General features: G+C 40.2%; 1 protein-coding gene across 2 annotated transcripts in view; it reads right to left on the bottom strand.

Moving 5' to 3' along the window:
• Positions 1–8,939: 8,939 nt before the first annotated feature.
• Positions 8,940–16,091, bottom strand: part of MBOAT2 (membrane bound O-acyltransferase domain containing 2) — a 107,763-nt gene continuing 100,611 nt past the window's right edge. For both annotated transcript variants that reach the window (XM_024999544.2, XM_024999545.2), the window contains exon 13: positions 8,940–15,326. In XM_024999544.2, coding sequence (XP_024855312.1) covers positions 15,101–15,326 — 226 coding nt within the window. In that variant the 3' untranslated portion in view covers positions 8,940–15,100. The remainder of the gene's footprint in view (positions 15,327–16,091) is intronic.

Below are 16,091 nucleotides of genomic sequence, written 5' to 3'. Positions count from 1 at the left end.
ATAAAGTGGTTTTTAAAAAAAAAAATTTTAATTCCCTTTTTTTATTGCAACATAGTTGATTTACAATGTCGTGTTAATTTGTGCTCTACAGCAAAGTGATCCAGTTATACAACCCCATGGACTGCAGCCTACCAGGCTCCTCCATCCATGGGATTTTCCAGGCAAGAGTACTGGAGTGGGGTGCCATCGCCTTCTCCATACATATATATACATTCTTTTAAATATTCTTTTCCATTATTATACTGGTAAAGTTCTCTATGCTCTACAGTAGGACCTTGTTTAAAGTTGCTTCTTAACTCCACTGTAGCCCATTCTTCTCCATTTACATAGTGGTTACATTTAGTAAATTTTATCTATTGTGATAATAAATATTTTCTCACTTCTGCCAAATGCCGTTGACTCCTTTCATATTTGTGGACTCAAACCCTCATCTTGTGATGATATGACAGTTGTAAAAATAGAACTGAAATGCTTTCTCCTCAATTTTGTTTCAAATGGATCACTCTATCCATTGGTCTTTTGGGGGTTTAGGCAGCTTGCCTAAATCTTTCTGGCAAAGGCATCCTAAGGGTTTCTTGCTTCAGAATCACTCAAATCACTTCAAGACTCTGGCTTTCCTACTTGTCATGTGATGTTACGGAGAGGGAAGAACATGAGTTAGCTTTCAGGTTCTCACCACTCTTCCCATCAAGACTATAATTTTAATCACACTTTCATCTGTTTCAACAGGATCAGCATATTGAGATAATGACTTCAGCAGTCCAATCTTTTCACATGGTTTCAATTTCATTGTACATCAGATTTTCCACGGAAATCTTAAGATGTTTCACACACCACCTTTTTAAAAAAATGTTTTTCTTTGACTAAAAAAGGAATATGTGTTCATTATAAAGTATTTGAAAAATACAGAAACATTTGAAGAAGCTATCTCCCTTAACTTACCACTCAGAGTTCCCTGACTTCTAAAAAAGAGATCTGAAACAAAAAGGCCAAGAAAATCTGAATAAAGTGTGGACTTTATTTAACATTGGTTTATTATTGTGGCTAATGTGAGATGTTAACCATTGGGAAACATGTAGAGTACATGGAAATGCCATACTATCTTTACCACACTTTCTGTAAATCTAAGACTATTCTAAAAAGCTTAGCATATATATATAAATTATTTGGTATGTGCTTAGTCACTCAATCATGTCCAATTCTTTGCAACCCTATGGACTATAACCGGCCAGGCTCCTCTGTCCATGGGATTCTCCAGGCAAGAATACTGGCGTGGGTTGCTGTGCCCTTCTCCAGGGGATGTTCCTCACCCAGGGATCAAACCTGGGTCTCCTGAATTGCAGGCAGATTCTTTACCAACAGAGCCATCAGGGAAGTCCCAAAGTATTTGGTATACACATATATAAAATAAACTTTTTATTTGAGAACATATTTTTGCAATGTTTAGCACTTCATTTTTCTTCTTTGCTGGATCACGCAACATAGAATTCATCAGAATCTCTGTGCTTTTAGGACAGAAGCCTGTAGCAGTCAACAGGGCTCAAGCCGCAGTAGTAAGCATTGCTACAAACTAATTACAGAGCAGAGAGTCTATGCAGGTTAGAATACTGGAGTGGGTTGCCATTTCCTCCTCCAGAAGATCTTCCCTACCCAAGAATTAAACCTGTGTCTCTTACATCTCCTGCATTGCAGGTGGATTCTTTACCACGAGCGCCACCTGGAGGAGTAAGGACGTGAGTTAAGATCACTGGATCATGGTGTCGCGCTTTCCCCTGAATTAAAAAAAAAAAAAAAGTTGATGGGGTCTGTCTACTAAAGGGTGTGAGACAGAGAGTGGGAGGTGGTTGGGAGTGAAAGGCAGGAAATGGAGACTGTTGACGATAACAAGATCTAACACACATCTACAGGGGATCTGAGTAGAATGGGGGCTGGATCGTGGGAGGACAGCTGGGCAGGCAACTGGGAGGCCAGAGTGTTAGCAGGCTCTTCTCCAAGGATATTGAGATCATCAAGGGTCTTGTGTTGGAGAACGACAATAATCAGGCTTTAATCTTTTCTAGTGGGGAGTGATCAGGGAAGTCTGTTGGTGGCAGCAAGGTAGGATGACATGAGCTTCTCAATTCTGGCATTTTAGGAAGAAAGCAGGGGTGATTGTTTACATATGCCAATGAGGAGGGAAGGTACCCACCCTCCCTCCAGGCCCAGTGATGAGCAAGGAAAACCAGCTACCATTTGTGAAGTCTTCAAGGGAAGTCACGGCCTGGGTTTTCATTAGCACAAAAGGTGTAGGAAATTTGAGGAAATAGAGGCTATTTTACCAAAAATGTGCCATGAATCCCAGGGTAGTGGCAGGCTGGGGAGAGAGTCGGTGGTGGACTGTACAGAGCTGTAGGGGGATAGCTAGGTTTTCCATTTTGAATACTGATGAAAATAGAGATAACCGGGCAAACATAAACGTACTCAAATGCTATGACTCGATGTAAAAGACACTTTCATGCACTCTTCATGGCAGCATGAAGCTCAAATTGTTTAGCCATCCACAGAGGAAGTTGCACCAAAAAGCGCCACCATGATATACTAAAAATATTTACTAAGTTGTGGCTTATGGGTGCAAATTCCTGGTGGAATAAAATGTCAGGGGCACATGATTGTTGGCATAAAATTCCATAGTTCTTCACTGTTAGTCAGTTTCTCCCTTAGCAAACTGATTCAGAGAGTCAGATGACAGTCATCTGGGTTGTTTCCTTATGTTGGATCTGTCTTGAATCATTCCATTGTCTATTTATCTGTTCTTGATGAAAGTTGATACAAGTCTTAATACATTTTATCTATATATGGCCTGATGTGTCCTTGAAATAAAATCACTTTCAGGGAAATACTGTGCACCCAGTATAAAGCCAGAGAAGCAGATGTGACCTACTCTCCTACTGCTTCACATACATTTATAAATGAACCTGACAACAGATTTTCTGGTTTTTACAGGGTGCAGTAGAGTTCAGTGAGCATGTGGCTTATTTAAGGGCTTTCCCGGTGGCTCAGTGGTAAAAATATCTGACTGCAATGCAGGAGAGGCAGGAGATGTGGGTTCAAACCCTGAGTCAGGAAGAGCCCCTGGAGGAGGGCATGGCAACCCACTCCAGTATTCTTGCCTGGAGAATCCTATGGACAGAGGAGCCTGGCGATCTACAGTCCAGAGGGTCACAAAGAGTCAGACACGACTAAAGTGACACTCATGTGGCTTATTTAATCTGCAGCCTTCATTTTTCTTTTCTTGATATTGTCCTTCTAAGTAAACGTATTAGGTGAAATAGGGAAAGAGAGATACAAAATATCAGTGAAAAAAAAGCTTACAAAATTATTTTGTAAAATATATCTCTTTATCTAGCAGTAGGAAAAAAAAGACTAGAAATAACCCCAAAATATCAAAATTGGTTGTCAATGACAGAACGGTGGGTGTTTGTTTGACTCCTTTGAATGCATTTTACTAGCTGTGTGGTGCCTAATGTAAAAGGTGGGGACATCAGTTAGTGTGGGTATGAAGGAACCGATGAGTAATTCTTAAACTGAAGGCTTGGATAGAAAACACTTAACCTTGTCTACAAAACGCCTTCAGTCTGTTTTGCATTGATGCATAATTGATTTACAATGTTAATTTCTCTGTCCAGAAAAGTGATTCAGTTATGTATATATAGGGCTTCCCAGGTGGTGCTAGTGGTAAAGAATCCGTCTGCTGATGCGGGAGATGCAAGAGATGCAGTTTTGATCCCCGGGTCAGGAAGATCCCCTGGAGGAGGAAATGGCAACTCACTCCACTATTCTTGTCTGGAAAACCCAATGGACAGAGTAGCCTGGTGAGTACGGGCCACGGGGCCACAAAGAGTCAGACAAAACTGAACAACTGAACACAACACACACATACACACATATATTATACATACATACATACATATATATACACATTATTTTGTATATTCTTTCCTATAATGGTATATCATGGGATATTGAATATAGTTCCCTGTGTTTTACATTAGGACGTTATAGTTTATCCGAAACACCTTCAGTCTTACTGTTATGGTTTTTGGCATACTGTAGATTTTCTAAAATTTATCAAATTCCACAAAACGCCCTTGCTTTGTGTAAAAGGTAATTTATTTGTATCAAGAACTATAGATTGCTTCAGTTTAGCACATATATAGAATGATTGCCTTTCTAAATGATTCTGTTTATACCCACACCTGAGATGTACGTGGTCCTCGTGCCCTAAATGTGGCCTTTAGTACGTAAGCATCTTGACATGTTTGTGTCTCTCCTGTGCAGTGTGGGGACTCTGAGACTCTATCCCTATGTCAACCACAAGTTGCAGCCAGTAATGAGGGTCCCTGGGAATGGAGGTCCCATAGCTAAAAGACTTAGTTTATTAGTCTGGAGTAAATACAGATAATTCATGAATTTGCATGTTGTTCAGTATTCATCACCCAACCTCCTCCTTGGGCTGCACAACTCTGAGCAAATATATATTATGTATTAACAATGACAGCACTGAGTGATGAGGGTAAGGTACATATGAGAATAGAGAACCTGTGATGGCAAGGTTCAGGAAGAGCTGCCTAAGGAAAAGCACCTCATGTTTGATGCTTAGCATTCATCTTAGTGAGCTTCCCAGCTGGCGCTAGTGGTAAAGAATCCTCCTGCCAATGAAGGAGACTTAAGAGACCTGAGTTCGATCCCTGGATTGGGAAGATCCCCTGGAGTAAAAAATGGCAACCCATTCCAGTATTCTTGCCTGGAAAATTCCATGGATAAGAGGAGCCTGGCGGGCAGAAGAGATGGCCAGGCTACAGTCCACGGGGCTGCAAAGAGTCGGACACGATGGAACGACTGAACACACTCACATTCATCTTAGTGCCTGGCACACAGGGCAAGCTCACTGAACCTTCCTGACTAGTGACAGAGAGGCTGCCCCTAGATGACGAAGCAGGAGTTAGTGGGAAGGGAAGGGTGGGGAGGATGTGGTGTAGATGGGATTTCTGGGTAAAAGGGGCAGCAGGTAAGGGGCAAGGGAGAGAGACTGAAGGAAGGATAATGAGGAAGGATAATGACCCAACCTGACTCGAGGAGAAGGTGCCTTAGCCTGTTCAGACAGCTGTGACAAGGCACCAGAGACTGGGTGGCTTATACACAACAGAAACTTCTTCATCACAGTTCTGGAGGTTTGAAGTTCAAGGCCAGGATGCCAGCACAGTCAGATTTTGATGGGAGCCCTCCTCCAGGGTGCAAATGGCCAACTTTTTTGCTCTATCTTCACATGGTGGAAGGGGCAAGGGAGCTCTCAGGGGTCTTTTTAAAATTCAATTTTATTTTTTTATTGAAGTATAGTTGACTTACAATGTTGTGTTAGTTCTGGGCATACAGCAAAGTGATTCATTCATTCATATGTATATGAATATTTTATATGTATATTTTATATATATATATATATATATATATATGTATATATATATTCTTCTTCAGATTCTTTTAGAGTGTTTTGTAGGGGCAATAAACTCTACTCATGAAGGCCTGCCCTCATGACCTAATCACTCACCCCAAACTTCACTCCAAAGACCATAACCTTGGAGTTAGGATTTCAACATGAACTTTGGGGGCCAGATTCAATCTATGGCACTATGTCTGAACTGGGAGGGGGTAAATCAGCAGAGAGAAGCACGCTGAGGACTAAGCAGGGGTTATTATATCATGGAAAGTTTTGAGTTTATCACAAAGGCTTTAGTTAACAGTTTCATTTTTGAAGCAGGAAAAGAAAAACCCGATCCATTGACTTTGGCAAGATGACTCAAGACCGCATTTTAGAGACTGACAGCTGGAGGATGGAGGACCAGTTGGAAGGTCGTTGCTATGAGCTAGGTGAGGAATGGGGAGCCAGGGCTGGTGGAAATGGAGCCACTAGACCGGGAGAGAGGACACACGGGGGCTGGCGACACATGATGGTGGGCAAGGCAGAAAAGGTGAGGGGATGGACAGGCTTCCAACTTGGGAAATGAAGGAAACAGTCACGACATTTAATGACCAGAGCAGGGCAAGAGGAATCACACGTTTTGGGGGTGATGGAACAGGATGACAGGTTTGGATGTTCTGAGTCTGCTTGTGATTTCCGGGTGGAGATATTTTGCTGGAGTTGGGAGTGAGGGGTAGTTAGACGAAGGATGACTTAAGAGCGATTCTCCAGAGGCAGGAGGAGAAGCCAGGGACAGTTTCACAGATGCTGAGAAAAGAACCTCAAGAGAGTGGTCAACATAACCAAATGTGGCGGAGATTGAATGACACAAAAAGAGAATTAACCACCCCACTCAGTAAGAGGCAAGAAACGACCCTTGCAGAAGTGGCTCGGTGAGTGTTGGGGACAATTAAGCAGCAGGGGTGCCATGCTGACTCTTCCTGTAAGATTTATTGTAGAGGCTCAGGATTGTAGGATGGATTTCCAGTACTTGCTATTTTATCTTTCTATAGCCTCTTCTTGAGGCTGATGACTCATGCATTAAAAAAGCAAGGAGAGAAAACAGGAACTCAACTTTCCAGGGGACTGGCAGCCCGTCTGGCCAACTGGAAGGGCCTCATCTTCTCATGGCCTTCGGTCTCAGGATGCTGGGCAGCTGACTTCCCCACTGATGGTTATCAACAGCAGGCAGCTAAGCTCAGATCCTAGGCCTGCTTTTCTAAAGCTGTCATGCTCATCCTGCAAACAAGCGATGGCAATGGGTGAATGGCACCTCTCTCCTGGGCACAGAGCATCCAGCTGTACCCTGGCTAGTGGATCGAGACCTACCCTTCTGCTGGGAGGAGTATCAGTCTGGGCTAAAGGACACCATGGATGTCACTTGGGATGATGCAATTAAAAAGAAGACTCAAGCACAAAACAAAGCAGACTCAAAAAATAAAAAGACCCATCATAATAGACAGGGTCTTACCAGTAAAGAGAAATGCCATCTTTTAATGACATTAAAAATCTGACCTGACATGCGGCTCTAGCAACAAGCAGGTTGAGCCAACATAACCCATCTTGCTATAAACACCGAGAAAACTAAAGTGAGCACAAAATTATTTTTAAGTCACATGTCTAAGCTTTTAAGAATGAAAGTGATAAAATGAAAAGCTTACCCCAAAGGCTCACATTGATGTGACTTTTGAGGAGGGAGGGGGAGGGGGAGGGGGAAAAGGCAGGGGCAGGGGAGCTGGTCCTGTGTGCAATCTTCTTTTTATGAAAAAAAGAAAAACTTTAAACCTAATGTGGCAAAGCAAAAACATCTATTCTGAGTGGTGGGCACATAAGAATCTGTTTTAATGTTCTGTACTGAACTATATGCTTGAAATAGCTTGTAAAGTCTTATTTTTAAGCACTGGCTAAACAATGTTTTCCTATTACTCCCTTTTCTAACTGAGGGGAATGAAGTTATTGTTAAATAGAAAGTCAGCACATAGTAGAACAAAACTTGCGTAACTCTCCTTGTTTTTATTCTATTTGTGTAAACACTATAAATCTCTTGACATATGCTTTTCTCATTGGAAAAGACCCTGATGCTGGGAGACTGAAGGCAAAAGAAGGGGGTAGCAGAGGATAAGATGATCAGATGGCATTACCAACTCAGTGGATATGAACTTGAGCAAACTCCAGGAGATAGTGGAGGGCAGGAACCTGCATGCTGCAACCCATGGGGTCGCAAAGAGTTGGACACGACTTAGCGATTGAATAGTAACCACAAACTGTTTTTCTAATTAGTTCCCCTTGCACCTCTTTCTCAGCCCAATAAAACACTTCCTTGCAAACCCAAGTGCCAACTCCTCTGTGCCTCTTCCTGCCCCCCGACTCCGCCAATAGTTCTTGCCTCTAATAAAGCATTTACCATATTATATGGTGACTATTTATTAGCTCTTCAATGGCAAGGACCTGATTTAGTCTTTCATTACCTAATACATTGGGCTGGAACTCATTAAATAATTGTGGAATGAAGAATTGATAGAAAAAAATACAAAACCTCTTACAATGTTCATCTATAAACAAGGGGAGTCCTGTTATTACCTGGCCTCCCAGCCTCTCCTACTGTGAAGTGAATCAAGTTACCTTCACTGCTGAGCCTGTCAGGACAAGCTGATGGAGGTACTGTGTTGGCGGGCAATTCCTAGTCATGGCTCAATTTCACGAACTTCCATGTGGGGTCATTCAAACCTGCCGTCGCTGCCTTCCAACAAGAAAGGACTGAAACTGGACTTACTCGTAGGTATTCATCTAGCATCTCTGTACAAAAGTACAATGTAATATGTTTTCCCCACAGCTGTCCAAGACCGCATCTGCAAGAACCGGAAGTACACTCCAAAATTCCCTTAAGTCTGTAATCACGGTACAGAGACCGAGTGGCTGTCCCAACACTCTGTTTTACAAAAGCAAAAACCAGATCCAGATACAAGTGCAGTGGACATGCCAACAGCAGGACTGGGAAAGTCAACTCTTTTTCTTTGTAATTGAGGACAGGCAGCATCTTCCTCACTTTGCTGTTTGTTCTTTTAGAACATAAAGTCGCTGAGTCGTGTCCAACTCTTGACTCCACGAACTGAAGCATGCCAGGCTCCTCAGTCCTCCGCTATCTCCTGGAATTTGCTCAAGATCATGTCCATTGAGTCAGTGATGCCATTGCACTATCTCATCCTCTGCTGCTATATACTACTAACCTAAGGTTGTTCTGTCTCCCCAAGTGTTTATAACTGACAATAGTTTCTTTTTAATCTTTTTTAAACCAGTTAAAAAGTCAATGACTCCTGGGAGTATTACCACCCAACTGAAGAATCCTTCAATGAAACAGACCATTACTTCTCATGACCATTACTTCTCGGATAGTCAGCTCTAGAGACTGAATTTAAAGGCTCTGCAATTAGCAAACACACACATATATATTTTAAACTACTGTTTAATCATTTTTAAAGACACATAAATTAGAAAAAAAACATTTAGATGTTCAGTTAAAAACATCTTTGAAACCCAGCAATAAGCTACCAGGGCAGCTCTTGGGACACAGACTAGAAACGTGTGGTTATGAAACATCACGTCACAGTGTAACGGACACAGTGGTAGTTTTCATTTACCAGACAACAGGAACTATTTCATGGATCTGTCAAAAAATAACACTTCTTTAAAAAAATATTTTGGAATCATAAAAACATAAAGCACAGAACACCACGATCTATTTGTTCTCCCCCAGGGACGGCAAGTGAAGGGCTTTGAATACCAGCTGCTGGAGCTCGGAGCCCCTCATGTTGGGGTGACAATGTTCAACTACTCCTACGCAGACATCAAGATGCAACCTTTAAAGGAAGGCAGGAATGAAATCACACATTTCCACACTCTATGGAGGAGGGTTTCTCTTGTTTCGCCACAATTATTTTTATTTTCATTCCTATTGCTTTCCATCATGCTCCTGCAGGTCTGGGGAGACAGCTGTGTACAGGTGACTGGAGATGGAACGAGTGTGTGCTAGACACTTGATTCCTCTGTCCTGTAATAAAAAGTCAGGAGCAAATGTACTTTGATGACAAACCTGTAGATACAGAACCAGAAATACTTAATATCATAAAAGAAGCATATCTGGAATTCTTTACATGTGTTTGCCCTTGAGTAAGAAAAAACAAAGAGGAATATTAACAGATCAAGTTCTCAAAGTAACTCCAGCACAGAGACTGGGCAGGATACAGTCATTTATGACTCCAGTAAAAGGCAGCCAGTCACTTTTTCCATTTCAAATGTGTTATGAAGAAAATGGTTAGTTATTCCACTGATGGTGCTCCCTAACTTTTGGTTTTCCATTATTATTTCCATTTCTTTTTATAGTAGCAAAATCTGATAAAATGTGACTGGAGGGATGGTTATGCATCACCGAGTAAGCTTTAGCTAGTCATTTTGCATGGATCTTTATACTCTCATTCATAGAACATAAAGTCTCAGGGTTTTTTATTTCTTTGCTTTATAAAAGATGTACTGAAAGAAGGCAGTTATAATGTTTTAAAGGCAAGACAAATTAGTTGGCATAAAAATGTGTCTTTAGGCTCCATTTCAGAAAGCCTTCTCAATCAATGACCTGTAGAGTCAGTTCTTTACTGGGGTTTGCATAATGTTAAAAACCTCTTAAAATAAATATTATTTGAAAATATATAAAAACATTATTAAGCAGCCCACCAAGTAAAATGTAATTGGCTGCACGCTCTGTACAAGAGCCTGAAAAAGCAGCTTAGTCACTGATTCTAAGAGCAGTCCTACAAAATGCCAATGTGGAAAATTTCATTTAAAATTTTCTTCTGTAATAAATTACTATAAATAGATTTGTCTACGTGGTGCTGAAGAAAAACACCATAGAGACCCTCTGCATCCTAGTCTTGCAAATCCACATTTCAGAGTGGCATCTCTTTAATGCCAATCTTCCTCTTCCCGATAAGGAGTGTGCCCTGTTACACTAGCACTTTTACAAGGAAGGTACAGAAAGCAGAACTTCAGCATCTAACTTAAGTGTATAAACGAGCAGGTGTTTGTTAAATGTACACCGGGTTAAGTGTAGCTTTATTAGGTCCTTGAGGGCAGTTAGGATTACATTTCACAGTGTTATTTAGAAATAATTCTGCACCTCTGTCAAATTTGGTATATTCAACTTCAGCCAGGATGGACTATTAGTGGCTGAATAAAACTCCACAAAATACTGGTTTATATCTAAAACTTGGGACAAATGCTTCACTGACACAGTAATAAGAGGCACCATTCTGAAACAATTATTCTCTCAAGTAATTTTTTTCTTTCAACTAAAATGCAGAACTCTTCAAATCAATAAACTAGTAATTTAGGACAACTTAAAATAAGGAAACAAAAAAAGCAAAAATGGCCAGAGGTGGTCATGAATTTACAAATGAAATTTACAAGGTATACATTTTAAACAGGAAAGATTCTTGTCCTATATGTCATCTAGTCCTTGAATAAAAGTATACATTTTAGGATTATTTTAATGGCAACATTTTAAAGTAATTATTTTCTGTAGTTTAGAATAAGGTATAACTAAGTTTTCTTTAAATGAAATAATATTCGAGAAGTTGATAAACCCTGTCCAATAAAACTGTCAATTCATTAAAGTATTTTTTAGCACGTATCTTCTTCAATTGTACATAGCACAGACAGAAACCAAAAAAGCAGAGAAAGCAAAAAGAGAAAATACTTTCTTCAGTGGACATTATTTCATTATGAAAGCTTCATTTTAAGGGCTGTATTCAGTAGAAATGGAATGCTGCCATGCCTTCTGAGTTAATGGATTGTAAGGTTTTCCTCTGTTGTCTCAAAAACCTTTTGAAAAGTCAGGGCTTTGAGCTCAAGTTGTCAAAGTAAATGACCATGAAGATAATCCTGATGGTAACTCTTACAGATGCTGCAAATGGTTTCCAATCGTTACAAACACAACTGCTTATAAACTTTGGGAACTCACCCTCTGGGCTTCCTTCTTAAGGAAATTTCCTCTGGAGGGCAGGTCACATGTCCAAGTCACAAAGCTCCCTAATGACAGTGTCTCATGAATGCCCAGGTCTCCTCCCAGGACAATCAGTGCTTTGGTGTGGGTTACCTCCATTTTTGATTTATATATGTATATGTACACACATATATATATATATACACACACACACACATATATAAAAGTTTAACTTCTCTATTTTATTTTTGGCCGTGCCACACAGCTGCAGGATCTTTAGTTCTCCAACCAGGGATCCAACCCGTGCCCCGTGCATTGGAAGCTCGGCATCCTAACCACTGGACCACCAGGGAAATCCCTTACCTTCATATTTAAAAACCATTCTTTAATACTGCGATTTTTTCCCCTCAAACCTGGTATCTGTGGAATTTCACATAGTGGGAATCAATTAACAAAAATACTTTTTTAACCAAAAGTATGGTGGAGGCATAAGTGGTGGCTGGACATTTTGGAAGCCAAATAAACCTTCTCTATTATACTGGGTATTTTAGAAGCTAAATAAATTTCTTCAATTACCCTGAGCTCCGATTAAAAATGTTTATTTTAAAAACTAAGAAAAAGCCATTTGTAAAATGGTGACAGGTGAGATACATCAAAATAAATTAACTGCCATGGTTTCAAAAAATAAAACTGTGGGAAAAAGAATTATTTTGTTCATTTTCTCCCTGAGTAGTAAAATAATAACCAAAAATATAACTGGAGTGGTTTCATGATAATTGAAGAATGAAGAAATAATATAAAAATGAACTGAATCCTGTTGATTAAAAAAGCAATCATATATTACAATGAATCCCTTTAATATAGTAGAGATATACCAGTTTTCAATTCTTCTACCATAATTAGAAGTAAAGTATTAACCCTTACAACACTTCAAGTAGATATATTCAATTTATAGAGCAGAAAAAGTCTCTTCTTGAGGAGGAAGGTCAAGCTGAGAATCAGAATTCTTTAGTTTGTCTTCTAGATTGCATACTTACAAGTTCTCCAAAATTTTTGATTCTCCAAAAATCAAAAACCCATGTCATACAGAAACAAAAATCTAGATAATCCAGGGGGATGGAAATCAGTAGAACTGTATATATGTATATGATGTAGTATTTTCAAAGTAATTGGAAAATTCATCAACTGCCTTGCTTTCTAGATGGTAGTGCTATGATAACATTCACTGAGCAAAAAAATAGCTAAGTGTGATAATAGGTTTCAGTTCAGTTCAGTCGCTCAGTCGTGTCCGACTCTTTGCGACCCCATGAATCACAGCATACCAGGCCACCCTGTCCATCACCAAGGTTTACAGGCTGAGAAATTAAATATAATCAGATAATAGAACTAAATCATGATTATTTGTTAATGGCTAGGCAGGCTGAACAAAAAAAGCTTTTATTACACTTTCTTGTTTTCATTTATGACATGCCTGCTGCTGCTGCTAAGTTGCTTCAGTTGTGTCCAACTCTGTGCGACCCCATAGACGGCAGCCCACCAGGCTCCGCCGTCCCTGGGATTCTCCAGGCAAAAACATGCCTAGACCTGTCTTTTACTCTCTCTGTGTTTTTTAAATAGTGATCAGATTCTCTGCAGCATTAAATGGAGGAGGCATGGTATGGGGTTGGGGCGGGGGGAGCAGATACTTTCCATGATTACTCTTTTCTAGCCTCTCAAATTCCACAGCTCACTTAAATTCAAGTGTGTGGGAAAACAGAGAAATTTATTTAGCCATCCATCCTTTCCTAGGAGGTAACAGGGCATGGCTAACTAACCTCATCAGGTGTGGGGAAAAAATTACCTTTAGAAAAGTAAAAACATTTCGTATCAACAAAGACAAGGTTATTGCTAAAGTTCTGGGAAGGTATTTTTGCTGATTAGACCTCAGAAGTTCCAAGCACATTTCCTTTTCCTTTAGTCTTGAAATGAAATACTACACAGCTTAAGCCAAAGAGTTGTTTTGTCATTAACTTTCATTTGCAAATTTATTAATGACAAGGGAAGAAAAAAAAGAGACTCATCATAGATAGACAATTTGCATTTCATTTAAAAATTTAAGGCAAAAAAGAAAATAAATTCCACAAAAGAAGGGTCACAGAAAACTGAAGTCAGAAGACCCTGCCCATCCTTCTCCCTGTCGGCCCATCATTCATCACCCTGGGCCACCGGAACCCTGATACCAAGCTGGCACCACAACCCTCTCCTCTGCTTTCATTGCTGAAGCATCATAAGACTGTGGGATCAAAGGAGGAACCCAGCCACTGAAGGCAAAATGAATTACGGTGAAAATGGCCTGTAAGATAAAAAGCACATTTTCTGCTTTAAGAATCTGAAACTCGTTAACGAGAGTTAACGGTAAAACTTTCACGAGAGAAGATAAACGAGTTTAGAAATTAATTTATATTGTTCTCTACAAAGGTGGCTCAGATCCAATGGCTTTGAAGTTTCTGTTTTCCTAAAACGTAACCAAATATGAATTCAACTGTTCAAGGATTAAAAAAGTGAATCGCTAGACAGTAATTTCACTCAATGATGTCTCTTTCAAAGCCTTTAAGCAATCTCCCGCTATTACTTTCATTATCCTTTTATAATTCTATATAATTTATGTTTGATACATCTCTTAAAAATCCAACGTGATTATAAAGTTATTAAACTTTTATGTCTTACAGGATCACACACAACTCAGGTAAATCGGGGTGAAGAGCACTTCCACTGAGCCTCGGACCCATGCCACGTGCAGGCGTGTGTACAAACACAGGTGCCACGGGCCAGGTGCAGCGCTTCATTCACGCCTTCCTTCTTTCGTTTGTCATCTTCTCTCTTTTTTGAAGAAGAAGAATAAGCTTAAAATATCACATCACCAACCTTTTATTATGTTTAAGGAATCCTTCCTTGAGGGTTCTCTCACTGACACAGGGTGATCAAATTCTCCAGGAAAATAAACTACCTACAATTTGGCATCCACCACTGCTTACAGTTCTGCTACATACTGTAGTCATCTGAGAAACTTTAGGAAAACCCTTCCAATACTGCGATGTTCATTGCATTTTAAAGTATCCACAATCTTAAATAATTCTGTTCAAATTCTTCTGGAATTCCTGTGCAGCACACAACAGCAAATACTGAAAGAGCGTTCACACAATGCCACACTTGAAAAGACCATTTAGGAAACAACAGTTTAGGAAATAGAGGGTTTAAGGCAAGACATTCATTTGGAGAAGTTAATTTTTCTCAGTCATCCGGAGTGACACGATTATTTTTCCCTCTCTCAGTGCCTTGGGACACACAGCGTACATTCAGCAACAGGGCACACATACGACCCTACGGACATATGCTGAGGTCCTGAGTGCCCACTGAAATAATGGAAATATTTTTCGATAAGGCGTGGCCCACCAGACATGGCATGGGAGGGGTATTTCGCCCCATTTCCAAGCTGGTATACAGGGAATTGCCTACCTAAAACCGGCTGATTTCCCCCCATGTGATCCCTTCCCCAACAGACACAGACCCCTTGAAAGGTGCTAAGATTGGTTCCCCTTAACATACAGAAAATAGCCATCAGAGTGCTTTCCTCATCATTGCTTCAATGATGAATGTCTAGAAGTTATTTCTTGATTCTGATTGCAAACACTGTTTGTTCTGAAAAAACTATTCTGTCCCAAAGAATTGTCTTTTTCATCAAACTTTTTGGATCGTGACAGCTGAACGTTTTCATGTGTACTCTTTCCTTTCTGAGTTTTTTTCACCGGCAACAACAATAATACTAAGATACAAGCAAAGTGAAGGCTGTAATACCAGGAGCTAAAAGAAAAAAAGGAAAAGTTTACTTTATTAGATTCCGATAATTAACAAGACCTGATTTGACATCTGTCACAACTGTCCCAAGCCCCTTAGGATGTGTATATTTATTACATTATTCTAGAAGAACAATCCCCCTTGGATGAAACTCAAATCATGTATGCCTATGGGTATTTATAAAGCACTGTACAAACCTAGGCCAATTACAAGCATGATACTAGACATCATATTACATTCCTTTGTAAGGGTCCTAAGGCCAGAACTAAATAAAACAAAAATAAAAATTTACTTATTAATAGCTGCATAGATCTGAAAATATCTCTCAAATCTACAGAGTCAAATATTGAGTAAAGAATACAGGTGGTAAAGACACAGTAAAACCCTTGCTTACTACATACTGTCCCTAATTAAATAGTCACACATATTCCAGTGATGTCATGTTGTCGTTGTGAAAGTCGTCAGTTGTGTCAGGCTCTTTGTGACCCCATGACTATACAGTCCACGGAATTCTCCAGGCCAGAATACTGGAGTGGGTAGCCTTTCCTTCTCTAGGGGATCTTCCCAACCCAGGGATTGAACCCAGGTCTCCCGCATTGCAGGTGGAATCTTTACCAGCTGAGCCACAAGGGAAGCCCAAGAATACTGGAGTGGGTAGCCTTCTCCAGAGGATCTTCCCAACCCAGGAATCAAACCAGGGTCTCCTGCACTGCACGCAGATTCTTTACCAACTGAGCTATCACAGAAGCCCAGTGATGTAACAGATAAGCA

Source organism: Bos taurus, chromosome 11 (genome assembly GCF_002263795.3).
Source record: "Bos taurus isolate L1 Dominette 01449 registration number 42190680 breed Hereford chromosome 11, ARS-UCD2.0, whole genome shotgun sequence".
Lineage (NCBI taxonomy): Eukaryota > Metazoa > Chordata > Mammalia > Artiodactyla > Bovidae > Bos > Bos taurus.
The sequence above is the reverse complement of the archived record's forward strand: the minus strand, read 5'-3'. Positions and strand labels throughout refer to the sequence as shown.